Genomic DNA, 27,989 nt, shown 5'->3' on the forward strand with positions numbered 1-27,989 from the left:
AAAACAATGAAATGATGAAATCGTACTTAAACAAAATGTTCACAACATAAGCAGCCTAAGAAACACCATATAATAAGAAGTGGTACAATTTTAAAAAATTTGCTTTTTAAATATCCAACTTCTACATTTTTCTACCCAGAGTGAACTTCCACACATAAAAATATGATTCCTATATAATATCTGCTGTCTTGGCCTCTGATTGAAATTTAAAATAAGCTCTTAAATGTATGTTCTCAGGCCAAGAAAAAAAAAAAAGCATACCACTTCACTCATGGTTGCATGCACATGCTAAATTACAACACACTAAAAGTAAAAATGTCAAGTGGTATAAAAGATTAAGATATAAATATTAATGTTCTTAATATTAAGAACAACTATACACTGCTTTTCCATGGTCAAACACCAGTGTGCTAAAGATTCCACTCCTCCCCTTAGGGGTTTCTCTTGTATAATGACTAGTTTAAAATCAACAGAAGAGACATGAAAACTGGAATTAGGGAAAAACAAACTCATGGAATACTGGAGCACCTCAAAATATCTTTAAGGAAGTAGTATTAAGATCCTTCTACAACGAGAAGCTCAAATACGAAATAAGCTACCGAAGGCATGCAAGAAGTGTGTGGCAAAGCAAGCCCTCAAACCCATGATCAGCAAGTATCTTCATGTTGGAACATTTGCCCTGTAGAAAATACTGAAACAGAAATCTAAAACATAGATTATTTTTCAAAATACTGTTAATTCTTCCCATAACAGAATCATCTGCAGCAGTGACCATACACTCCTGTATCTGGAGGTGCATGGGGCAGTGTTTTAGAAAAAAAAATCTTACTAAATAAATTCATTTCTTATTATCAGAAATCACAGCAGATCAATCAAACTTACAAAGTTGACAGAAAGAGTTCCTTTGCGCTGTCTCATCTGCATTCCAAATGCTTCTGATCTAGTTCCCTTGCGTCTTCTTGTCACTTCATCTTGAAGTAAAATAAAGTCAAATGTTACTAATCCCATATCAAAATAGACTTATCTTGCTAAGACAACACAGATGTTAAGCCTGGTACCCAGCCTTTCACAAGAAGCTACCTAACCATCCAAAGAAAGTAAAACTGCCTTGTTATACCTGGCCTATCTAAAATAAACAGGGATTAGGAAAACATACTTTGCTTATCCTCACAGGTAATCCCAGTTGCCTCACACAACAGAATTATACTCATCATTTGTGCAAGTGTCTGGCAGGATCAGTTTCAGTATTGTTAAATCCTGTTTTCCCTACCAGTCACTCAGTTCATGCAACAGCTGCTTAATTGTTATTGTTACTATATAATACATAAGGAGCTGAAACCATGCCAAGTTACACACTGTGTATCTCTCTCGTGAATGAAACCCTAGAATACTTATCTTTCTTTTTCCAGTTATTGTGATTTGCCTACTACTTCATGTTGTCTCTGGAGACATGCAGAAAGATTTAACAGCCTTGTTGCTTACAAGACAAAGAGCCCAAGATTAAATTACCCTCTTTATCCTTTGTTCCCAGTGCCAGTCCCATCATCTTGGGTCCAGCTCCAAAGATCTGCAGCTTCTTCAGTTCTGTATTTCTACTCATTTCTCCTGCTTCTGCCTAAAAATGAAAACAAGACCACATCAGCACAAGCCATCAATATTTTCCCTCCAGTTCTCTTCATAATTTGTTTACATTCCACTCTCTCACATCAACCTAGCTCACCAAAAGAGAGAAAACAGGAGAATGAAAAGATACCATTTTCTGTTCCTAAAGCCAATAAGCAAACATGAATGGAATAAAGGACAGAATTTTTGTCCAAGCTTTCCACATTATTTTCAACTTACAATCAGAGATAAACTACAGAAACTCACCTATACAGCTATACCTATACAATAAGAGACCAAAGCTTGACATTTATCAAAAACAAACAAGAATGCCACAGCAGCATTTTTCAAAATCACCATGAACCAGTCAAGTGCTTGACACACACACATTGCTTCAATAGGATTTTTTATCTGCCTCTTTGAGTAAACACATACACAACACGAATGAGTTCCAACCTATTTCCTTGAGCTTGGCTGCTCCTGGATTTATTTGGGATGAAATGTTATGACTACAACCATTGGAATCACAGCTACTCCTGGAGCCCTTGCAACCTCAAAATTCCAAATGAAAAAAGACCCATTGGGAGACAACTCCATGCCTGTGCCCCTGCCCCCAGTGTTGTTTCCTGAAATGTTTCATTCAATTGACCTCCTTCCTGTTTCCCACCACTCACCCACTTCATTTGCCCACATCACCACTAACTTAACAGCAAAAAGAACCTGCACAGACTGTTCTTACCCACAGTGCAATCACATTGGTATTTTTCTTTATGTTCTCTCCTTAGACTTTGAAAAACAAATAGAGAACACCAAGTAGTCATTATTTACAACCTTCCTCTTGAAATTCACTTATCTTAAAAGATCTTAGTCGCTCTCATTTCAACAAGGTTATTTTCAAATAACTTATTGATAATACTTCATGTCATATTCCACAGCCTGATATATCACATATGACATGAGCTCTGTTAGGGTGACATGCATTCAGTTTTTAATCAGTGAATGTTGAAATGCACTTGCAATAAACCTAGAAGAAAGGATTTATTCAGTCTAAATCACTTTTTTTTCCTTGCTCCCAGAACACATTAGAAGACATACCATTTTCTGCATGTTACTACTGTAAGGAATTTTTACTAATATTTAGAGTCCCTGTTCCCACTGAACTGTGTATGTAGTACACTAACTAGCAGTTTTCTAAACTAATTAGTTTATATTCTAATTTTGAACATTTATGAATGTTATTAAATTATTTTTACTATATATATATATATATGTTACCAACTTTGTCAGCCCACTCTGGAATTGCATCTTAAGTGGCAATTTTTTCTCATTTAATTCCTCAAGTTTTTGGCTAAAAAGCCATAAAGAAGCCCTGACTTTTTTGCTATACAGAAAAGCTTACTGCCTGGACACTTCATAGTCCCTCAGTTTCCATTTGAAATTCATGAACAGCTCCATTTTCTCAACTAATAGAATCTGACAGAAATAACCAACATGACATTTCTCGCCATAGTAAGATCTTCCATCATTTCAGCAGCATTTATGAACAATCTCCACAATTTCTCTCCTGCAACTGCAACCTAAGATAATTTTTTCCATGATAAAATAATTTTACTATTGCCTTTAGTAAATCATTCATGTGCTGCACTTTCTCTTCTGTTTTATATCTTTGTTTAAAAAAAAAAATTGTCTAAATATATTTTTATAACTCCACCCAGATTTACCTGGATTCCACTAAACCTTAAGTAGATGCAATCCATTCATGCTCAGGTGGAAAAAACAATGCAGTTTCAAAATGAATGTTGCATATTGAAACAGTATTTTTTTAGAAAATAAAATTCCTATAATTCTACAATTCTAAAAAATAAAATTCCTAAGATTCATATATAACCTTATGAACACTGCTGAGATAAGCTAGGAAGCTTAAGATTTGAAAACCAGAAGCCTTCAGAAGTAGTCTTTCTGCAGTGTCCTTTAATACTGCATAAAAACACCACATTCAGAAACTAACACATGGAGGTACAAACCTTGCACTTCCTGCCACTTTTCATTGCTACCAAAAAAATTCCATGGCATTTTTGCATATTATTCCATATAAGCAAAATAAATTTGATAAATCTGCAATTCTATTCCAGCTTCTTTTCTTCCTGAAGGATGCAGGCATATTTTTGTTTCTTTTACCTTCTAAACTGAAAGTATAATGCAAAGGGTTGTGTTACCTATGAGCAAATTCTAATCATATGATTGAGCTACACCAGATTCACAGACTTTTCTGTTGTCCTATTCTCAACTATTCTCCCTTGGAAAGACAACACTGCATTTATTTTTTTTTTCATGACTACATTTCTCTACCAGAGATCATCATGATGTAACCTCATTAAACAAATCCCTTGCCCGTTACACCCTAACTGATCATCTATGAAGATATACTACGTTTTTTTCTAAGAAAGAAGTATTATCCTAAATTTAACATTTCCTTAAGGATATTCTCTTTTCCCAATAAGAATTCATTCTACTTTTTGTTGTCCTTTTCTTTACAAGCCTGTCATATTTCAGTTGCCCTTCTCTGATTTTTGCCATAGCCTTGTTCAGAGAAAAGGGAAAGAGAATGAAGCACTAAACGTAATTTTGGGCAGAACCTCACATCACCAGATTATCCTATTCCTATTTGCAGAAAATTTATTCAACTCACATTTGACTGTAGTATCCAAAGGCTTCCAACCCATCTTTCACAAAGGAGAGTACTCATTCCCTATTTTCTCTCATTTTTCACTCTAAGATTTCAAATTTTGCTTTCATAAAGCAAAGGAGTTGGTTTTTTAAGGTCTACCACCCCCTTTGACTGCTGAGGATCTTTGTTTAATTTCAATAATTTCTTATTACTGTACTTTTCCTTTCTTATTTATCACCCATTCTTAGATAAGCTACTGCAAGAACATGCAGAGCACTTTTGGAAAGTAGTTCTAGCACCTGGAAGAAATCTACTGAGATGCAGAGGTCATATGTAGTTATCCATGCATCCTACCAAGGCACTGGACTAGTTGGCAAACTACAAACAGTTAATTCCAATGTTTCAGATAGAGTAGAATAACATATTTAACAGGTTTCCAACACTACTAGCATATTGCCTGTTCTCTGAAGATTATCTAGACAATCTCTGATAAAATACCAGGTAAGCACTTGAAACAATCAACCAAGTCCTGCATGGAACAAGAAGGTGCATTGAAATCTGGAACAATTTCTAAGCATTCCCCAGATGTTTACACTTCTACCATTTGGAGCTACTGGGGACAAATCTGTTTCCAAATACATTCTAGGTTTGACTTGAAGTTATATACAGCTTCCAAGACAGCAAAAAAAAAAATAAAAATACTTCTCCTGACTATGCAAGTAGGTTGAGGTTTTCCTGCATTAAAGAATTAATTGCAGCCAATTTAATAATGGTAATGCTATAAAGACAGTGTGGCTAGAGGCCTAATAGAAGGCATTTAAATATAGGTACATGTTTACTTTTTTGTTGATGATCCAAGTAAAATCACCTCATTCATTTCTGAAATGCAGCCCCTTTAGATGAAATGAAGCAGCTATACTGTGCCAGGATGACCAGAGTGATTTTTTTCCAACAAGAAGAAATGAGAAATACCATTACTCTACTGAAATCAGGAAAAAAGGAACTTTGTAGGACCACGGGATCTTAATATACTAGTTATGAGAAAAGAATCATATTGGCATTAACCCACAATTATTTATTCAAACCCAAAGCAGAATTCCATGTAACAAATGATTGCTTCATCTTCTGCAGCATTCTCAGTGTTTCTGGAGAGCTCACTAACAATTCATGATGTGAGAGATCTGGTAACATCACAGCCCAGAACTGCTTGTGTGCTGCACTGCTATATGGTTATGATAAATAACATCAAGGCAACTTCACTAAGCTGAGAAAACAGACTAGAAAAGGCAACTTAGTCTAAATCAACCATAACATCAGAGTAAATGATAAGTTTATAAAGGCCACTCAAGTATACCATGTCAAGATAGATACATTTTAAAACAACCAGTTTGAGAGCACTTGAAAAAAATTTCATTGTGCTTAAAATAAGTCTAAATGACATCAAGCAAGTTGTAAATCTGTTGCATGTAAATTCAGCTTCTGCCCACATACCACTGACTGGCCAGCAGGGAGCTGCTAGGCCTGCTGTGCAGAGCCTTAGGATGTTGCCTGCAATAGAAATCTTTGTCAGAAGCTGAAGGCCAGCTTTAAATAGTGCTTAGTAGTTTAAATAGAAGCAGCAGAGCCACCAGGACTCCAAGAGTATATTCTAATGATTCAACATTTAAAATGGTGGTGACCCAGTTTGAATTCAGATTTACCAAAAGGGACTCCCACAATTTAATACCACCTAACAGAATACCAGAAGTTCCTAGAACACCACTAATACAGAAGAAAATAAACTTTTTCAGTAGAAAAACTACACAAATCCTATACAGTTCCAGCCATCACTGAGCATCTCCCCACATGCCTCTCTCTTATCTTCAGAAAGTCTGTCCAACTTGAGATAATTAGCTCCAGTGCAATTTCCACAATTAATACAGACTTATCTACTTTCATGTAACTAAAGGGCATTATTGAAAAAAGTTTTTTTTTAAACTTTTCAAACTTGGCACAAGCAGAGGCTTCAACACCATTTCACAAATGTCGTTTTTATTTGTTTAGCTTTCACAGATATATTCACTACAAAGACACTCAGGCCACTGGCTAGTAAACAAAAAGCAGCTTATACAAGTTTTCAGATAAACAAGACAGCTACCATAAGCAAACCAGACCTCACAGAGTCATACTTCTCTGGATTTTACTGAAAGGAAGCCTGCTTCCTGGGGGTGGTTGTGAGCAGACTCAGCCAGCCAAAGGCACTGCCAAATGCTGCTGCACTGGTGGGAGGAATAAGAGTTCTGTCTGTAGGAGCCAATTAACAACAGTACCTGGGATTTGACACGCCTGGTTCTCTTCAGCACAACGTTCATTCTTGAAGCCTGCTTTGGTGAAGTCTGGGCATCTGAGCTGAGGTCCTCAGCTTCCACTTTTTCCTTAAGGTCCACGTTTGGCTTTTGGATGCCCTAGGGAATCAGAGCACAGAACACCAGGTTCACAGATCAGGCAGTGCTCATCATTCCATGGTCTGCAAACCATTCTATTTAGTGAAGAAACAGGATGAGTGAAATCACGCAACATTACAGATGCTATTTGGACAAGGGGCCACAGACCCTTCAAATAAGGAAACTGAACCTTAATTGCCAGTTTATCAAGAGAATTTCCCATTAAACGTATCTTTTACCCTGTTTTCTTTCCCAACAGGGTTGGCTTCAGTCCTTTAAAGGAACAGCAGCCGGAAAATAACTACACAAGGTCACATTACAGCTTCTGTCACAGATAAGTAGGAAGGTGGTTCTAGGTTTGTTTACATAGCTGAAGTTTCTAAAAACATAAACCCAAGGTCCTGGCTTCATATGTAACAGCAAGTAGGTGCCTCTTTTCCTAACATGAAAGAGAAGTGTCTCACCATAAGGCTGACTCCTGACTGGAAGAGCTCATAGGGATATAAAATCCGTTCATAGTGAGACTTAAGTAAGGACCCTGTGCCTTTTCCTGGAAGGTAGCCAAGCCGACTTGCCACTTTGGACCATTTCTTTTCTTTAGTCACTACTTCAAAGCCTCCTTTGCTGGCAACAATCTGAAACACATAAATAAAAGAGTTTAAGTTTTGAGTTCTTCTCACCACTTTGCATAAACCAAGAATCAATTAAACCAACTAAATGTTAAAAAGTGACAGAATCTTCAGTTTAGTTTTTGTTTCCTCGAGGACTACAACTTTAATAAGTAAGCACTCACTTATGCTTATTACTAAATAAATTTAACATGACAAAGTAAATCTAACATGACAATTTTCTAAATGCAAATTGCATACTATCCTAGACAGAAGGAATACAGCAGTTAAGATTTATGACATGTTGGAAAGAATACTAACCCCACCATGAGACCAAACTGAAAGAAGTTAACTCTCACCAGACTTGTACTCTGATGCAAAACAAGTCTGGCCAGAAATTAAGCCCATTTTAACAGACTCCAGGAAAAAGGGAGCACTGGAATTCACACCTTCAGTTACAGCAATTCACAAAACCCTGAATGGAACACAGACTGTTGTAAAAATAGGAGAAAATTAATTTACCTTCCAACTAACTCAGTCCAGTTTTTACATCTGACTTCCATTAGTTTCAGTCATTCACATATAAAACACCACTGCTTACATGTAATATGTACATAGAATGAAAAACAACAGATCATTTGCCTTCAAGCAATGATCACAGCAGCATGAGTTGCTTCCTCAGAAACACTAGCAATATTTCCACTGACTCCATTCCCTTTACAGCTTCATTGCCAAGGAGCTTAAAACCCAAATGGATTGTAATTTCATTTATTTTATTGTAAGACTAATAGTTTTTCTACAGTAGTGTAGTTTTGCATTACATTTCTTTATATAAGGACCGAATTTCATAGGTAAAACATGCAATGTTTCACATACTGTTAAAAACCTCAATAGAACAACATTTTTATTACTAGAGTGAAATTTATGGTTGGCTTTTGAGGCTGAGTTAAATTGTTAAATTCAAAAATCTAATTCTTTTTCCCCATTTTACAAGAAAATACTGGAAAAAAAATTTTAAATGAAATTATTTCTAAATTCCAATTTATCTTCAACTGTCTATGGAAAACTTACTTCTAGAATTATCTACACATAAACAATGGCTAGAGAGGCCACTAAGTGACTATATAAACTTAGATCTGCATATCTGTAATGAAATAAAATGTTTCACCTCACAACAGTGACCCAGATATTTCCCAGTACCACCATAATCTGGCAAACACAAAACATTGAAAGACATTTTATTAGCTTTCCTCTGCATTTTATCAGCTATTCCAGATGTCCAAAGGGCTGACTTCCATATTTAAAATTAGAATATATTAAATTCTGTACATTTTCACTTACCTTTGAGAAAGAAATATGGATGCTCTAACCTAGAAGCACTAGAACTACCTGAGCTTCATTCCTTACCTTGCAAGAAGAAATCTACCTATTTATATTAACCCCCCTTTGTAATGTTTAATATAAGTTCACAACAGTACATGTATTTCACCAATGCTAATTCCAACAGTGTTTTTCTGTGCAAGCTTTGAAAGAACAACCACCCCGAACACAACTACAATAGTACAGATTTCCAGCTAGCCTTTAAGCCTAGCTTGTTTTGGAATTTAATTAGAACACTTATTCTAGAAATCAACATTATTAACTCTCTAAGATGCATATTTTTTCATGCAGAGGAGTTCTATTGGTTGAGGGGAGGGAGCCATTACAACAATTCATTACAGAACTGTGAGGTCAGGAGCTGAACTGCATGCAAGTATACTGTTGTCTGCTCAAAAAACACCTCAGACTCCTATAGCTCTTCCATATGTAAAAAAGAACTAAAAAGCAAGTGGCCAGCTGACACCAGGATGTTCAAGCTGCATAAAAGGTAATGAATGTATAGAATTCACCCAAAGGTACCTGATTTAACTGTGCTTGACATATCTGCCATTTCACCATTGTCTTTCACTGTATTTTTTTCCACTCTCTCCTTTAGCCCCTGTGTTAATGAGATTAATGCTGTAAAGCTAACCCTCCCTGTTGCTTGGCTTCTTGAGCCTCAATGAAATATGATGTCCTTGTCTGACCAAAGCCTGCAATTGCTCACTCACTTTGCTCAGACCATAGAGATCCAGTATTTTTCTCTCCACCACAGGGATTTTTAAATTGGATCCTTGGAGTTCCCAAAATTTTGCTAACTGATCCAAGAAGTCCAGCTTCACCCTTGTCATTGCCTGCAAATCAATAAAGGAAGACAAACATGTATGCCACAACATAAGCATGACAATACTTTACAGTCCTGAGAACAAACATGAGAACAGTTTTTATTGTGTTTACATTTTCCAAGTACAACTTGGCAAGTGAGGTATTTCTTAATCAAGGGGAAAAAAACCTAGAAATAGAAATATTGATAAAGATCTTTACAACAAGAAAATTCTATATATGCATTCCTCTGTATTCAAGAACCTAGAAACCAAACTCCTACCCAACAATTTTTCTTGGTTTGAAACCAAAACACATAATTCTGACAAAATCAGCATTCCTGGGAAAAACACATCAGCAATTATTAAAATATACATTGGAGAGGAGGGGGAAAGTTACACACAGTTTTTGTATATACTTTAACCATGCAGAAGGGCCTCCTCCCTTGGGTATTTTTGGAGTACTAAAATCACCTTCCATGAGGAGACCCATTTACAAGCCAAACAATACATTACATGACATTTTGGTAAATGAAGAGAGCAAGGCTTAGAGAAATGTAGAAAAAAGGAAAAATCAGGACATTATGGAACTCCTATTGCTTTCAAGATAGCTCCCATACTTTTTTGAACCATAAAATTCACCAACTATACCAAGCCTATTAAAAAAAAAAGTCTTTTTAAGGCTTAAAAGGCATTAGCAAGACAGTGTAAGGTAACCAGCAGCTTCACAACAGCAGTAAATAATTTAAGAAAAAATCCACTGCCTGTGGAGCTCTGAAGGATAAACACTGGCTGCTCTTACTACACAACATGGTAGTTGGCATTCATTTTAGACATTTCCAGTTTAATGTGAAAAATGCTTGTGGTTATTTTGGGTAATAAAATAAAAACCAGACTTTTCTTAAAGCCACAGAGATTTATTTTATATGAACTCAGCCACTGCCAAGTATAAACATTGATGTGGTCTACGGGTTTTCTAAAGCCTCCCCCATCTAGAAACCTGCCAAGATGCAAATCTCCAGCAATGAGCCCTACTGCTTTTAGTGCAAACACAAAACTGTATCAACACTGGAAAAGCTCACCTCGAGTTCATTCAGGCGCTGAATTCGTGGAGTAAAACGAAAACTTTGTACTTCACATGCAAATGGAGGCTGCCAGTCCTGAGCAGAGACAGAAAGACATTTTATTCCTTCAAGAAACTTCTCAAAAAATTCACAAAACAGAAGACCTAAATTATGTCTGAGTAAACAAGCTCCCAACAGTAGATGAGTTTCTCAATACATCTGGTGAGATAATTTTCCAGTTTTGTGGCATTTGTCTACCCTAAATTCATGTCCTTCCCACAGTATTTTAGTTTGAAAGAGACCCCCACAGAACTAAAAACATAAAAAAATAAGGTTCAAAGCATTTCAGTATGCATTACCTCACACTGAATTTAACTATGAGAGATACCCTGCCACTTGATGGTTATTATTTACTTCAAAAAAGTAAAGTTCCATATGTTCTGTACATTGCAAAATTCTCACTGTCAACAGTGACCAACTCTAAATAAAGCACATTATTATGCACCAAACTTTTTCATATTTGTCTACAGTCCTTTCAACAAAGGTCAGACCCACCAGTTATGAGTCCCACTGTTTAAAAGAAACACAACCTTAAAAAATCACTTTCTCAACACAGCAGTCCATCCAACCACAAGTGCCTCACAGCCTCACCTCTCAAACCTGTGTTCCGACACCAAAACAAGTATAATTCATCTTTTTACTACTTTTTAAGACAGATTAAATCATGGTAGATTGTCTAGCTGGCAGTAAACACAACAGAGTAAAGGGCATGCCACTTGTGGTGGACAAGGCACACTAAATATTTATTTGAGGTGCTGCAGTACATAAAGGCCTCAAGCTCAATTGTAAAATATTTACAGCTTCAAATAATGGAACAGAATAATAAATCAGCAAGGTGAGTACAAAGTGTCTGTCGGATCTATTCCTTATTGCATGTTGCAAATCAACCTGACGCATGCATCCTGCAAAAGCTGCAATGCAAACAGCTCAGCAATCATGGAGAAATACAAATGTCTTTAGTGGTCAGGAAAGTTCTAGTTGTTCTCAATGAACAGGATCTGGATCAGTTTCTTGGGGCCTCTCGACCTAAGCCATTCAGCTTATTTTAGAAAGGGCAACCCCTTGGAGGTCAAGTTTTCACCATCGTCATTAAACCAACTAAACAGATTCCAGCAAACCAGGCAGCTCAGAAGAAGAGGAAGGATCATGAAATCTTATCAGCAACCCCGTATCCATCTTGTTCTCAATTACACGACTTCTTTTCAGTTTTTTTCCTCTCTCTCTCTCTCAGTATTTTCAACTCTCTTGTTCTGCAGCTATATTTAAAGTTCTTTGGCAGTTTAATTATGAAGTGATCTAACAGCCTTTTGCTGAACTGCCTGATGTCCTCCTGTAAACAATCTACCAGGTAACAGGGCAAATCATCAAAAAATAACGATCTAGTCATCGGAGAGATTAAGCTGCTACATTCTAATATACGCATAATGTAATTCCCTGCACAAACATGTTGCCCTCACTTCTATTAACAGTTCGGAGATTATGTTTATAAACAATGACACATTACAAAGAAATACCCTTCCTCTTCCTTTCTCCCAGCGCACACGCCAGATTTCACCTCCGAGGCCGTCGCAGTTTTCACAAGTAGCCTACTGACCTTTTTTATTCTCAAGTAAAAAGAGCGTGAAGCCCCAGACACCACCGTGCACTGCTGGCTTCCCCCCCGCTCCAAAGCACATTCTACAAAACCCAGCTCCGAGGTCAAAGCCCATACAGGCTCCTTGATGCCCCAGACACGAACACCGAGGCCTAGCGAAGGCGACAGACGAAGCCCCAGCCGAGCCCCGAGGGTGGGGGAAGGGGTTCTCCGAGTCCCCACGCCCACCTCTGTGCCACCCAGACCCCGGGCCCGCACTTCTCGGCGCACCCCGCAGCGCCCAGGGCGCACAAGCGAACCGCTCCACGCCCCCCTGGGCCCGATCCCCAGCCCTGTCCCTTCTCAGGCCCACTCGGGCAGTACCTTGGGGGGCCGGATCTTGCAGATGCCGGTTTTCTCGGCCAGGCCGCGGATGCGGCCAATGAAACCAAGCGGGTCGCTGAATTCCTCCCAGCTGGGCTCGAACACGGGGCACTCAGGGGGGGGGGACGAACTCGGCCGCATAGCGCGACCCACCGCCCCCCGACATGGCCGCAAGAGAAGGAGGAGGAGGAGGTCGCCGAGGAGGGGAGCGCACGGAGGGCTGCAGCGGGGCAGGGCGGAGCGGTGAGGCCGGGAGCGGCGGGGGGGGGGGCTCTCAGAGGAGACCGGGGGTGCTGGGCCAGCGGCCGAGGAGCATCCTCCGGCGGTCACTGCCGGGCAGGAGGGCGGCCGAGGCGGGGAGGCGGGGCGGGGGCGGCGGACGCTGCCGAGTGTTGTGGCCCCGTCCCCCGGGGCAGCCTCCCCCCTCGCCGAGCCCCTCTCGCTGGCGTTCCACCTCGCCGGAAGTTACGCGTCTCAATACCAGCCGTCCACCGGAAGTTGGCGGCGCTGTTGCCTTCCGATCCAAAAAGTAGTCCCTCCGACACTCTACCGGCCGGGCAGCTCCCAGCAACGAAGAGTCGCCCACCTCCTGGGCACGCAGCTGACCGGCGACGCTCTTCCGACAGATCCAAGAAGGAAGCTGCTCCGCCCGCCGTCCCTCGAAACCCCCTACGGAGCGGCCGGGAGAGGAGGGGGAGGAAGGGGGGCGGCGAAGAAGGGGAGGGGCGGGGAGGAGGGGTCGAGGAGGGCGGGGCCGCCTCTACTTCCGCCGCGGAGGAATGTGCGACGAAACCCGAGCCATTCACTTCCGGTGCTGAAGGGGCAGTTCCCCCATTGTCTGAGCAGGGAGGGAAGCCCGCCCCCTCGCTAAGCCCCGCCCCCTCCTTAGGCCCCGCCCCGCGGCGGCCGTTGTGCCCGAGGAGGGGGAGGGGCGGTTCCCCCCCCCCGCTTCCCTCAGGGTCCATGGGGGCTGCGGGGGCACCGGAGCCTTCGCTTCTCGGGCGGTGCGATGCCGGCGCCCCAGGGGGGTTGTTACCGTCTGGTTTTTAACTTTGGCAGAAACCCACCCGATGGCCGGCACTTGGGTGGCTGTTGGGTGCCTCAGGATGCGGACTGCGTTTGTGAGGCGGCCGTTCTGCCAAGTCTTGGGTTGAATCTCGATGAATGGCTGCGGGCGGCAGTCGGGACGCATTGCTGTGGGCAGCTTCACCATCTCAGCCCGAGGGTATCTCCCCCTCTTTCGCCACTGAGATCTCAGAAGCCTGACTGTGTTAAGTGCTCCACGATCAACCCCCAGTTTCTACCTTGTGTATAGAGGCTCTTCGTATCTCCTCATAAAAAATGTTTTCAAAGTCAATTCACAAGACAGGACTCCCTGGGTACCTATCCGTGATGACATAGTCCTCAAAAAAGAAGCACATTTGGTTTCTTCTAACCAAAATCCTGACTCGGTGACCGCCATACTCCACATCTCACTTTATTCTTACTGTTCATTCCAGCCTCGTTCCTAGTGCACTATTTCAGGCTCAGAAAAAGTTAATTTCCTCCTCCGGTTACCATGAGGCTTACGCAATCCCCTCCAGGCAGGCTGAGGCGGTTCTGTGCATCACTTCCACGACAGAGTGAAGAGGAACACCTACATTTTACATATGGGAAACAAATGGCTTCAATGTGAATGGTTAATTTTGACCAAAATTATACGTAAGACCGAACTGTTATAAAACATTGAGTGAATTTTCCAGTGACTACTGTGTTTGTTCAATATTGACTTACAGTTTGCAAGGAGTTCCTGGCATGGATGCATTACACAGTTGACAGTAAAAGCATGTGTTATACAGATGATTCCTTAACACTGTCTAGAATTTTTTTTTCTTCTCATAGAAACATAGAAACTTTCTATTGTTTTTTTCTTTCACTGCTTGATTGTGTCTTTCTTCTGATAAACCATACCAGACTCCTTGGAGGAAATGTAGGTACGTGTATGCTTATTCTATTCCCAACAGTAAAATCACCAATGCTCCCAAGATAAACAGTAATTTAGCCAGGAGTACTAAGAGGGGAAAACTCCATGCTAGAAAGCCTGTAATCCATGCAACACCCTGGGCTCTGATGAAAGCTGGGTTCAGCAACACATGAATGCAGTCTCTCTCAGGACACCGGCCACGGACAAAGCAAGCTTGACCCTCATGATCCCTCAGATTTACACAGAGTGTGGCACATATGGATTGAAAAACTTATTTGTGTTCAAATAAGTGAGAGGCAGAACAAGAGACCTTGGTTTCCATAGGAGTAACCTATAAGCAAAGTCCTTCCTGCATACTGTTCTCCAGCAGCTCCTGTAAGCACCAAGCACTACCAGTCTTAGAAGCAGACACTGGCTGCAAAACACGCTGTTCATTTCAGAAAGTGCACTTCCTAGACTTAACCAAAAAGTTAAATTAGTAAAAGGAAAACTGGTTCTGCCCTGGCCCAAACTAAGACATTGGTTCCATTCTTTCCCAAAGACAAACAGATGTTTGGTTGGCTTATTTTTGATGATGATGATGATGCAGTGACTCCCCACCGCGGGCTGCATTTATCTTACCCACAGCCCTAAACCCTGCTATCAGCAAAGCAGGATTACGAAGCCAATTCCCCACCTTTCTCCCCTAAAAACAACCGCACCTCCCCCCGCCTCTCCAGCGATTTTCCACTGCGCTGTAGCAGCCGCCCCCGCTGCGGCGCACGCCACGCCACGCCCCCTCCGAGCGCGACTCAAGGACTACAACTCCCAGGTTCCCCAGCGTGGGATCCCTTCCGCCCTTTGTCGCCTTGATTGGTTGATGCGGCCGGCGCTGCCAGGCAGGCTGCCTGTGATTGGAGGGGGCGGCGCGCGGCAGCTTCCCTCGCCGTTCAAGTGTCGGAGAGGCGGTTGCGGCGGTTGGTTTGCCGTTGGGGCCGTGGGGCAGGAGAGGGCCCGGAGGTGCGGGTGGGCGCAGGGGTTGCGGGCTCGTCTCTGAGCTGCCTCGGGAGCTCTGCCTCCTTTGGCAGGGCCGCCTCCCTTCCCCGGGTTTTTCCGTGGGGCTGTGGCCGTTCCCAGCGAGGCCTACACGGCGCCCTAGCTCGTGTTTCTGCCGGGCACCCCCCACATACTACGCCAGCCACCGGTAGTCGCAGGTGGCCCGGCTGAGTCCCGGCTCGACGCTTCTGTGCCTTGCCCGCGGTGAGCTCGGCCCCTCCGTAGGGCTGCCATGAGCGCGACGGACTGCTCTCCGGGGGTCTCCTCTTGCTCCAGAAGGTAGTGTGGGGGCTGCCTCTGTGGTCACCCCGTACCGAAACTGCTCTGCGGGCTCTGGCCCCGGAACTCTTCTCTCTCTGTCTGGTAGCCAGCCTTAACGTAAGGCAACGTTTTGTCTCGGACCTGCTGGGTTTTCTTATCCTTACGCCTCTCTATTTCTACTGGATTTTAATTGGGTAATAAAGTGTTCACCTGTTTTCTTCTGCTGCTGTTTATTTTTCTAAGTGTGTTATCTAAGGCATTTCTGGACAGAGCTGGTGGGAAAGTTCCTACATGAAATAATCACATTATTGTGCATTTAATACTTTCCTACAGCGCCAGGAGTTAAGGAGGTTGGCCTTTTTTCATGGATGGTACACATTGGGATTCTGATCTAAGCAGCTTTGGTGAGCTGGTCCGTAAAGGTCACTTGCTACCTCAGTATCACCTGTGAGATCACTTTGCAATCAAAGTTTTGGCACTGTCTACATAATCAGGTTCTGGACTGTGTTTTTGTTGAGCAGACCTTAAGTAAAGAGGCTTCTTCTGTTACTCATAGTAACAGAATTTTTTGAAAAGTGTTTGTCATATCAACATAAGTAACAAAAAGAACACTTTCCAAGGCAATTTTGAATTCTATATGCAGCTCTGTTTGCAAATTTGTTGCTTGTTTGAGCTGATAAAATGTCTGAATGCAGTAAAAATGGCTTAAAAGAAAAATCAGGTGTGAGTGCACATACATATTGCTCATTTGATTTATTGACACACTTTCCACCTGGTATCTCAACATAATCAAGAATTCAGAAACTCCTATTTCACCATCAAGGATGGACAAGTAATGTCTATGAGAACATAAAATAGCATGTAGATTCCTAGATCAGCACCTTAAATTCTGGTGGCTGATGCATCAGCTAAAGTGAATCAATTCTCTTTATTCTACAGTTTTTCTTTAGTAAGCGTTTTTCTTTCTGGATATGATAGCAATTCTGTCACAGATTATGTCTTCCTGTTTATTGTACGCTCCTTCTGTTTGCACAAGGGACTCTGTCCCCTTTGTTCTCTCCTTGTTTCTTCTTCTTCTCATGTTCACCCTCCTCAAGTAAGCTGTGAGACTTTCCTTCATAACATTTTTCTTTCTCCCTGTTTCATCAGTTGGCCCTATCTCCACAGTATAGTAAGCCTCCAAGGTGTTCTGTATCAAAGCTTCTGATTCTCCTAAGTGCTGTGATCTGTTAAAATCCCAAAACGCAGACAAGCTTGACCTGTGTTTGAAACTGAGCCTGTGTTAAAATAAAAATTCTGGGTTTATTTTGAAAAGTTCTGTTGTTACTGTCTGAAACTTGCATGCCAATAGTAATTGTTTCTGTCTAGGCTGGCAACCCCTCATGTATCATCCAGACATCCCAGTTCTCCATCTCCAAATCAGAAGGACTTTACTCCTCTCCCCTCGATCAATGAGCGCTTGGCCTTCCTCCATCCCTCCCGGGAGCTGCTGGAATACTACCGCAAGAAGATTGCTGACTTTGATGAGGAATATGAAGGTTTGGTAAAAAGGCTGGAGAGATACAAAGAAACATACGATGAGCAGGTTAGAAAGTGTTGGGTTTAATTATGATGGACTACTTATCCTTAAACAAACTTCATATTTTTTTCAGTTGAAAATGCAGCACAGATGGTCTTAAGATCCAGCAGTAATGTGGTAGAGCTGAGCTACGAAGAAATAAGTAGATTTCAGAGATTTATTGTAAAATCTGTGTGTCTTCTGTCAAAGCAAACAAGCATGCATGTGGGATATTCTTCTTAAGTTGTTTTAGTTATATCCTCACAGTGAGTTGTTAATATCTGTTTTTTAAAAATTAAAACTTGAGTTTAGATGGTCAGTTCCCATGCTCTCCAAGTTATTTCCCTTGTTTCTCATAGTGAATAATGTGTGCTCTTTTATCCAAATATAATTGGCTTTGAGGCACAGGTATAGTTTGCATTTAATGTAATGGAATACATAAGCTTGGCCATAGGCTATTGAGCAGTACACACTAAATAAGTGCAAATTTAAGAGAAACTACACACCCTGAAAATCTGCCTTTTGAGAGGAAAAAGTCTTGCAGCTATTCAGTGCTCTGATATGCCTTACAGCATACAACTGTCTAGCAATGATCTTTATGGTTGTGAATGACTCTTTGGAAACAGAACCATGAGTTCTAAGGTGATGCACTTGAAGCAGCCTGAGAGCCCTTGAGAGATAGGTGGCATATATGTGACTTTCATTCAGTATATGGGAAAAAGAATTGCAGGTTTAAAATCATGCCCTGTCCACTATGGGAATGTATTTTTGAAAGGTTTTAGTTTTTCACAGCAGGTAGAAAATCATTAATGAAGTAACTAGTGAGATTTCTCAAGACTATACCACAAGTTGCTAAGTTCTTGTTGTCAGTCTCCCCATACCTGTGCCACTCTGGCCAACAGTGCAGAAGTGCAGCCACTGGAAACTGGAGACTGCAGCTTAGGCCTTATTTGGCTGCTGAACAATGATAATGAGTCTCAGGGCTCATTATCACTTCCTGTTGAAATACTGTTTTATCATTTTTCCATTACTGCCCTTATCTGGCCAAATTTTGTTAGAGAGTAAAACAATTCACTTGAACTGGCAGTTCTCAGGGCACAAGCAGTTTGAAGTTTGTAAGTGTTGGCCAATGCTCTGCATCATTTCAAGTACACTGTTCTCTTTACCTAGCACAAATTGCAATGGGAAGTACATCAGCGAGAAGAGGAGATTGCAGAGTTGCAAAAGGCTTTGAGTGATCTGCAAGTCTACCTCTTCCAGGAGAGGGAACATGTCCTTCGTCTCTATGCAGAGAATGACCGGCTGAAAATCAGGTGTGCTGTCTCAGGTGGTAGCTGGGTCACTGGCAGTAGCAATTGCACATGCCATGTTCTAATCCTCATCCACATCTGGAGTCTTCAGAGGAGCAATTATGCCATGCTTCCCAGGAAGGGCTCTTATGAAATCATACTAATCTTGGAGATGGAATGCTATCTGTTGGGCTGCTAAATATGTTTCTGCTTAATAATCCTCCTCTTCCTGTAGTAGAAGGAAGAGCAGTAGTTGAACGTCATATTTGAATTGTGAGTTGCCAGTTTGAATGTGGATGTTCTGATTCAAGCAGACTGGATGCCAGGCACACACCAAGCTGCTCTTACCCTCTCCTCATCTGGACAGGAGGAGAAAAAATACATTGAAAAGCTTGTGGGTCGAGATAAGGATGGGGAGAGATCACTCACCAATTACTAAGACAGGCAAAACAGACTTGTCTTGGGGAAATTAACTTATTACCAGTAAAATCAGAGTAGGATAATGAGAAATAAAAACAGATCTTAAAACAATTTTGCCCTCGGTACTTCCTTTGCAGAACTTCACTCCCAAAATTTCTACCTCTTCCCTGTGGGTTGTGCAGGGGAACACGTTGGGGGTTTCTGTCGATTCATCACATGTTGTCTCTGCCATTTCTTCCTCCTTGCTGTCTTCTCTTGCTCCACCGTGGGTTCCCTCCCATGGGAGACAGTTCTTCACCATGTATTCCATCCAGCATGGGTTCCCCCATGGAGTCACAAGTCCTGCCAGCAAGCCTTTTCCAGCATGGATTTCTCTCTCCCAGGGGTCACAGTTTCTGCCAGGAGCCTGCTCCACCATGGGCTTTCCAAGGGGTGATGGCCTTCAGGCATCTGTCTGCTACAGCATGGGGTCATCCATGGACTGGAGGTGGATATCTGCTTCACCATGGACCTCCATGGGCTACAGTAGCATAGCCTCCTTCACCATGGTCTTCTGGAACCTGGAGCACCTCCTCTTCCTTCTTCACTGACCTTGGTGTCTACAGTTGTTTCTATCACATATTCTCTCTCCTCTCTTCCAGCTGCTGCTGTGTAGCTGTTTTTTTCCTTGCTTAAGTAAGTTATCACAGGTGCTACCATCACTGGTGGGCTTGGCCTTGACCAGTGGTGGGTCTGTCTTGAAGCCAGGTGTCACTATTGGACATGGGGGAAGCTTCTAACAGATTCTTACAGTAACCAGTCTTATAGTTCCCCTGCTACCAAAGTCTGGCCACAGAAACCCAATTCACAGACCATGCACCTGCCAGGCAAAACTTCCTTCTTCAGCCTTAAAAATACTTAAGTTCAAATAGAAAATAGAGATCAAATAATTACCACTTACTCTGAGATCATGTTGACAGCTGTTCTTTTTTAAAGTCATTTAGTTGGTGAACTGGAATGTAACCTGCTGTACCAGACTAGCTGCCAGTGGCAAAGGGTTCCCAGCATTCTTCAGAACATTTGTGGGTGATGATACTGAGTTTTCTGTTAAAGGTTTAAGAACTTAAGTCAAAGCAGTCATTGGTGTACTTTGGCACTTCTCAAGAGTGTGATGAAAAGTCTGATAAAGCCCTCATTGTAGTTTGCTTTAAAAACAACAGAGACAATATGTTGAATGACAAGATTTTAGGTAGTTCTTAACTCTGGAATGCAAATTCTGAGCCACAATGTGCAAGTGTTGTATTGGCCCAAGTAGTATTGTCATTTGAAAAGAGGAACACCCCCACAACAACAATGGAATTGGTGGTGTTTTGTTCAATCTGTGACATCAGTAATGTCTTCTGGGAACTTTTAAAAGCAATATTCCCAAGAACAGCAACTGTTTGGAGAACTTGTAAGCAATAATGAGTAAACTGGAAGGATGGTGTGTCACAATGTCATGACATGCTTAAAAATGGTGATGTACTGACCACTTTCTTTGAATTCCAGGGAACTGGAGGATAGAAAAAAAATTCAACGTCTCCTGGCTTTAGTAGGAACAGACAAAGGAGAAGTTACATATTTTCACAAGGAGCCTCCACATAAGGCAAGTTCCATTTTTCTGCAGAACTCCTTTGATTGTAACATGAAGATCTGTGCCCCAGGGACTGACCACAGGCCAGATCTGTCCCACAAGTCAAAAGTTGTTAAATGAGCCCAAATCTGTATCTCTGTAGCAACATTAGGTTTTAGTGTAGCTGCTGACGGGTAAGTAGGAACAAGCACACTGGAAGCAGGCTATTGGAATAAGATGCTGAAAAAGATGCCTTGTTTGTGGCTGCTCTGCACTATGCAAACAGTTCAAAAGTCTCTCAGAAGCTGATAAACAATAGCTGTAAAATCAGGCCTGTTATTAGCATTGACCTGAAGATAACCATTGGGCTTATAAACCTGCTCCCTCATGGCCTTCTGTTTTGGTTGAGTAGGTTGCAGCTCAACAGTTGAATTGTTTCAATGGTTTTATTGATTAGCTTATATGCCAGGCTTGTTATGTAGCTGATATGTGCTTTTAACTCAAGCTTCATATTTCTCTGTCTTGCTAAGGCAAGAAAGGCATAAGATAATCACCATTTTCACCTTCCTCTTTTCCTCTCTGTCCTCAAAATGCTCCTTTTCCTGCTGAGGGTGCTGATTTTCATCCTAATGAAGCCAGCTAAAGCAGGATTGCGTACTTTTTGTCGCGCTGAAAAAAGTAGATGCAGAAATGGCAACTCTCAGCCATGATAAACTTTTCAACATGGACATTACACTTGTGAATGTCTTCTTTGTCTTGTGATAGAAGTAAGGTAATACTTCTATATCTTTTGGATATCTCATTTTATTCTTTAAGATTTGTACTTGACCACTGTGACTTTGGAGAAGTGAGATGTTAAGTGCAGGTATCTAATCTTGTTTCTATAGGTTACCATTCGGCAGAGGCCACCTAAATCCAGAGAGTCACGTGAACGGAATGATACTCCTAGAACAGGTACTACACCAAGCTGATTAACAGCAGTTCAGCTATTGATACTTGTTTCTCTCTGTGTTTGTGCATGCTATACCAAAAATAATTCCTTACTGTGAATAATTTGGTATACTTAACAGTAAGTGCCCTAAATATATCCATGTGTACATACATCTACATGCAATACTCCTGACTTCCCTTCAAAATCTTTTAAAATAACCTGACCTGGCTCACGTCCGTGATCTGTTTGGGTAAGGAGGTGGCTGGTATGACTGTGCAATGGCTGTTCTGGAAAAATGCAAGTACTAATAGGACACCCACCCTTAGCCACAGCCATTCTAAGGTGTGGGGTTTCACCGCCTGCCTTTTGTGTAGACAGTAGTGTGGGTCTGTATGCCTACTTACTGATTTTCTCTTGAAAGAAATGTCTCTTCTAAATTGAGTGAAATTAGCTAACAAGCTCAAAACTCATTCAAGGCTCAATGCTTGTGCAGGTGTGTCATCTGCCTGTTCATTTATTTAAGAAAATTTAAGTTTGCTTTCTGTTTATGCCAAGAAAATTGGTAGGTTGCCTAAATACTGTGGAGTGATAAAACTATGCAATTACCCTAAGTTCTGAAACTCTTAACTTCCATCTAGTTCTCCTAGAAGTCCTTGTGAATGTAGCAGTGGCAAGCTTTTCCCTGTTCCTATAGGCCTGCCAGAACATACAGTATTTCATGCTTGTAAAAAGTACTGCTGTCAGATCAGAAAACTCTTTTCTACTTCTGTTAAAATTCTGTAATAGGCACCAAGAGGAGCACTTCAAAACAAGCAGCAATAGAAGAGAAAACAGGAAGTCCTGGGAGATACCAGAGAGATAATCAGACACTTCTGCTTCAGGTAAAAACACTTGCTAACTGATGGTTCTGGCTGCCCAGGAAATTATGATACACAAATACATTCTCTACTTAGTTGTAGACATACCAGTTCTTTCAGTCCCCACATCTTAAAATGGATTTCCACTTTCTGTCAGTGTCTGCTTCTTTTCAGTGAATGTAGGTTTAGATTAAAGAACTTGGGACTGATTCTGGAAGCTTTATATAAGGAGATGTTCCAAGACTGTCAAGTATAATATCTTGCCCTTAAATACAGCAAGTGTAATGTATCTCCCATCAATAGATTCTGGCTATGTATCTATGTAAAACCCACAGAAGATGTGCAGAGTTGGGTATTTTGTGGAAGCCTGACAAAAGCAATGTGTCTGGGAATTAGGCAGCCCTAGCAGATGCACTAGTACAAAGAAATGCTTTGTTTGCTAGACTTCAGTGAAAGACAAGGGTGTAGGCAGCATGATGGAATGAAAGACAAATGAACTGGGAAAGATACCAGAAGGTGTAGGTAAATAATGAGGAAGAATAAGTTAAGAAAAGCAAATTAAGGAGCAGGCTTGTAAAGCAGATAGTTGTGGGGTTTTTTAATTATTTTTTTTTCTTCTGTTCAAATGCAGTGGTGACTGACCCACTGGCCAGTTAGCTGTCTAACATTTATTCTGGAGCAAAAGCATCATACAAAAATGGTCAAAAATAAGCAATCTAGATGATACACAGTATTTTCAGATAGTTTCTTGCAATTAGGCCAGATGCACATTTTTCAGTTACTTGTTACAATTTGTTTTCCTGACTGTGCACCCTAGATCAATATTTTTTGCATCACCATGCTTCACTCATTAACTTGTTTACATTCTGCTTGAGTAATTTCTTTTGTACCAGATATGTGGACTTGCTGCCTTTCTAGAATGTAGGTATTTTTATATCACCTTCTCACTGGAAGATGGTAGCATAAGGATAGAAGTGCCTCTGCATATTCTACAGGATTTGTCGCATCCTGTGTGCAATTTAAATCTTTCCAGTGTTTTCTGTCTATTGTTGCTGTAAAGCTGCTGTGAGGTCTTACTCAGTAATGTCTGTCTGTGCTTGTTGAGGTGGAGGCCCTACAAGCTCAGCTAGAAGAACAGACACGGTTATCCAAGGAACAGGCTGAGGTACTGCTAGATGACAGGCGGATTCGCATGGAGGAAGCCCAGGTCCAGCATCAGAGGGACCAGGACAAGATCAAAACTCTATCAGATAAGTGAGTGTGAGAGAATGACCATGATGTAGTCATGAGATGAGAAGAGAGGGCAACAACAGAAATATTTTGGCTTGCAGTATGTTGCTTCCTGCAACAGGCAGAAAAGCAAATTATGCAGCCATCTGTTTGGTGGTGTGTGGGGAAGAAGATGAATGAAGTAATTTATATATTAAAAATAGAAGAATATAACTTCATGCATTAAATGAGAAGAGCTGAACTTATTAGGAAAGCACTTATCTTTCTTCCATGCTTCTTCCAATATGCAATGATGACTGAGGAAATTAAAGCAGGAATTAGGAAAGTAGTTAATTAACAACACTGGTATCCCTTTTTACAGACTCCATAAGACCCAAAATCTCCTATATGAGAGTACTCGTGAACTTCTCCAGCTCAAGTTTGATGCCCAAGCCAAAGAGAAAGCATGGATGGCAGAGAAGGACAGCCTGTTGAGGAAACTTGAGGAAGATCTGGATAGCATCAGCAGGGAGCCAGGGAGAGAGAAGAAGCAGAGAGATAGAAAGAAGATGCTTCAAGCAGATGATGGAGGTTGGAAACTCCACAGCAAAGAAATTAAGGTAATTTTTTTGTCCTAGGTAGAGGCTCTTCAGCAGTTTTTGGATAGAAGACTTTGACTATCTTTGTGTTGCCAAGATAGGCAGTACCAAGCAGCTGAAAGCTGTACTGGCTTGCCATAAGTTATGTTGCTGTTGGCACTAAGGTTAAAAAAAAAAAAGCCTCTTCTGCCTCAAAATCAGCATTGCTTGCAATTTTCAGATAAATGTATAGGTAGGATTTATGGTAGCACTTCAGTGTCTGTTTCTGGTATGCTCAGATCAAATCCCCACTTTTGTAAGCTGCTTGATGGGTGAGCCAGCTGCTGTTAACCTGCCTGTTGCACATGTCTGTCTTTTAGTCCACGTGCTCTCACTAGCAGGCTTAGAATGAAGTGTCTGTATCTTGCTGCTGTTGGGCAAGAATAAGTAATTTCAAATGATGTTTCTACAGTAGTCAGGATTTTTCTGCCACCTCTAGTGGGAAACTGGGAGATCTGTAAACAGGCAATAAAGAATTGGAAATGGGCCATAGGGAATTGTTTTCATCTGCCCCTGGATGCAGATGCTTCTGAAATGCAGCACTGAGCAAGCAGCTTTGAAAAGGGGATTTATAGCATTAGTTGAATATTATTTTATAAGGAGAAGAGCAGAGAGTTATTTAACTGATAATGAGTAGTCATGCAGAACTGATAAACTAAGTAAGAAATTTCAGTAACGGAAGTGGTAGAATATTGCCCTTACCTAATTATTTCCTTAGCTGTAACTCCATTTGTTCATTTGTATTTGCCTATCACATTGTCAGTCTATCATCCTTGCTTTTCTGGAGCAGGGGGAATTTTGTGAGCATGGGCCTCTGAATTGATTCCTTCTGTTCCTTCTGTGTCCCAGGCTCTGCAAGATCGGCTAATGCAGGAACAGCGCCTATCCAACATGTATAGAGAGCAGTGTATTAGCCTGGAAAGTGAGCTGGCTAGAGTTCGTGAGGAGAGAGATGTTGGCAAAGAACTCTTTAAGGTAATTAGTCTGTAATCATCTGCTGGCTATGTGGTGATCTTGAGGCCTTTATTTTGTTTAATCCATTGAATTTTCATCTCCATAGAAACGCGCAGAAAAGCTGGGGAAGCGCCTAAAGCTGATGACTCAGCGATATGAGGCCTTGGAAAAACGGCGTAATATGGAAGTAGAAGGCTTCAAGAATGATGTTAAACAGCTTCAGCAGAAGCTGAAAGATGTAGAGAACCAGCTGTTTAAGGTAATTTTTAAGCATTTCTGAGGCAGACTATTGCAGATTTGCCCTATAGAGTTGTATTTTCAGAATTTAAATGCAGAATTTCCCTAGGGTTAAAGAAATAATTTCTTTCCTAAATGTTCCTGCATATGCTAATATTTGAAAAAACTTTCCCTCTTAGGTATTTTGTGAAGCAAAAAAGATTTGTCTATGCTAATCTGTCGGGCATGAAGTTTGCCAGGAAGCTGTGTGTTTTTGTTGCAACTCTGAAAGTTCTTCTCTGATTTCCATCACTCACTTAGCTGTCTCAAAAGTGCAAGGCAGTAGTTTGTTGCAGAAGTATATCCTGCAATGAAAATGATGATTGGTTTACTTTCTGGGCAAGGCATAGTGTTTGGTGTTCTTCCAGTAAGAGGTAGATCGTTGACTTAAATATTGGGAATATTCTATTTATTCCTTTGATAATCTCATTTGCAGAAGCTGAAGTTAGAACTGTGTACTGTGGAGTAACTTTTAGCTGTATAGATGAACATCAGAACAGAAAGGAAGCCACAGCCTTGATGTTTCTTTCAGTTTAGGATGAGATATTTATCTAAGATATGAGCTAGAAGATGATCTAGGTATAGATTTTGTCCAACTGACTCTCACGAGCCTGGCAGTGGCACTGAGTCACTTGTTTTCTTTACTTTTGACACACCATTCAATTTACTTAGACTGACTCACTTATCTTCACATGCTTGTCTTCAGGCTTCAATTATTTTGGGATTTTTTTGGCCTGTGGGTTTTTAAATTTTATTCTTTAAAAACTAAATAGCATGTGTGAATAGTGAAAAATTGCCTATGATACCTTTACTGCAGACCTGTATGTTTTGTAACTCTGGGTGTGCTTTTAATTGTATTCTTTTTTTATACTTTTAACTACTGTACTTTTTTATACTTTTAACCACAAGAGGGCAGAGGAACAAAATAGTTGCTATAAGGCTTCAGAGTCATCTTCAAATCCTCATCACTTGAGGTCAAAAGGACTACAGATGTCTAAACTTCCTGATACACATAATAAAATCGTTGACCAAGAACTTCATCATGACACTGAGACACCATTAGAGGGTCGAGAGAGAAGAAGGCTTCGAGAGCAGCATCTGAGGGTGTGCTGCTCTGTCAGTGAAAGTGACTGAGCTGGCATGCTGTCCAGTTCCAGGGTGACAGGAAACAGCAGCCCCGGCTAGCTTGCCATCAGGAATTCTGATCATCCAGCAGCCTTTATTCAGCTCAAATGTGCCATATAGCCTGTCCTGAGGCTGGGCATTGTATTTGCACTGCACTTGAACCATATGCAGTTCCAAAGGCAGCAGTCTGGCCACTGCAGTTAAGCCACCTCTGGTTCCAGTAGCAAAAGATGACAGAATGTCTCAGTATCAGGTGAGGCATTTAGAAGAAACTTATTTATAGCAAAGGTTGTTAAGCACTGGCACAGGCTCCCCAGGGAGGTGGTTGAGTCTCCATCCCTGAATATGTTTAAAAATTGTCTGGATGTGGTGTCTGGGGAAACATAGTTTAGTGTTGGGTCATCAGAAATAGGGTAACAGGGTTAGGACAAGGTTAGGCTCTGATCTTAAAGCTCTTTTCCAGCCTGAGAAATTCTCTGAACTAGGTAAAAGTTAGTTGATAAATATTTTAACTTGCCTCATTTTGTGGGTCTCTGAATAATATAGGAATCAGAAGAGTTGACAGCTATGGGTAAACTTGATTATGTATTATCCAGGTTTCTTCCTTACCAGTAATATAACACCATAATATATGAAAACTTTGTTCTTTATTTTTGCTTCTGGAGCACCATTCTGTTGGTGATATGCATTAACTTAGTGATATTAGATTACTCATCATCTTTACTAGCTACAAAGAGCTTTTTCCTTCATATCGTCATCATAATACTCTCTAAATTATATCCTGTACAGCTTTATTTTTCTTAATTTGTTTTTCTTTTCCTTTAGGTTATTCTGAATATTGGACCAGACCAGGATCTTGCAATTCTACATGAGGTCCACCAAGGAAACAAACTAACCCGTAAAATCCAAGGAGAACTAAAAAACTTAAAAGCAAAAATCTATGGCTTAGAGAATGAACTACGAGTCTGCTGAAACTGAGGTATTAGCAGGCATCCTGGTTTTAGGAATGAAACATTGCTAGGCTGGACTAGTCATGTGAGAGCAGTTCCTGCCTCTCTCTTTCTTGGCATCCAGTGACAGCAGGTTTGAGGAAATCTGCAGTTAAAGTCCTAACACTGCCCATGAGCCAGTTCTAATGTGCCAGATTACATTGCTGTTTCAGCTGAGAGATGGCACCTGGTAAGCCTGACACAGAGAGCACATGATGACTGGTATATCAGGAATATGCTTATGACTTCATCTCACCTTCCTATCTGTGGCAGGGGTCAGTGTGTTCAAGATCCAAATTGCTTGACTGACCTTTTCGTATGTGAAAAGCAG

The 27,989-nt window shown here is 41.2% G+C and overlaps 2 protein-coding genes across 2 annotated transcripts in view; one reads left to right on the forward strand and one right to left on the reverse strand.

The window, feature by feature from the left end:
* Positions 1-12,728, reverse strand: part of KDM5A (lysine demethylase 5A) — a 45,600-nt gene extending 32,872 nt beyond the window's left edge. The window contains 8 exon segments of the mRNA XM_030444217.1: positions 883-971; positions 1,510-1,615; positions 6,580-6,714; positions 7,158-7,328; positions 9,392-9,514; positions 10,564-10,641; positions 12,563-12,685; positions 12,687-12,728. Coding sequence (XP_030300077.1) covers positions 883-971; positions 1,510-1,615; positions 6,580-6,714; positions 7,158-7,328; positions 9,392-9,514; positions 10,564-10,641; positions 12,563-12,685; positions 12,687-12,728 — 867 coding nt within the window.
* Positions 12,729-15,472: 2,744 nt separating this feature from the next.
* CCDC77 (coiled-coil domain containing 77) lies at positions 15,473-27,979 on the forward strand. The gene is made up of 11 exons (XM_008495686.2): positions 15,473-15,839; positions 17,190-17,406; positions 18,550-18,692; positions 20,616-20,712; positions 21,567-21,633; positions 22,397-22,491; positions 23,573-23,721; positions 24,059-24,296; positions 25,164-25,289; positions 25,375-25,527; positions 27,495-27,979. The coding sequence occupies exons 1-11, from the start codon at positions 15,793-15,795 to the stop codon at positions 27,639-27,641; spliced, it is 1,479 nt and encodes a 492-aa protein (XP_008493908.2). The 5' UTR covers positions 15,473-15,792; the 3' UTR covers positions 27,642-27,979.
* Positions 27,980-27,989: the final 10 nt, after the last annotated feature.

This window comes from Calypte anna, chromosome 1 (genome assembly GCF_003957555.1).
Source record: "Calypte anna isolate BGI_N300 chromosome 1, bCalAnn1_v1.p, whole genome shotgun sequence".
NCBI lineage: Eukaryota > Metazoa > Chordata > Aves > Apodiformes > Trochilidae > Calypte > Calypte anna.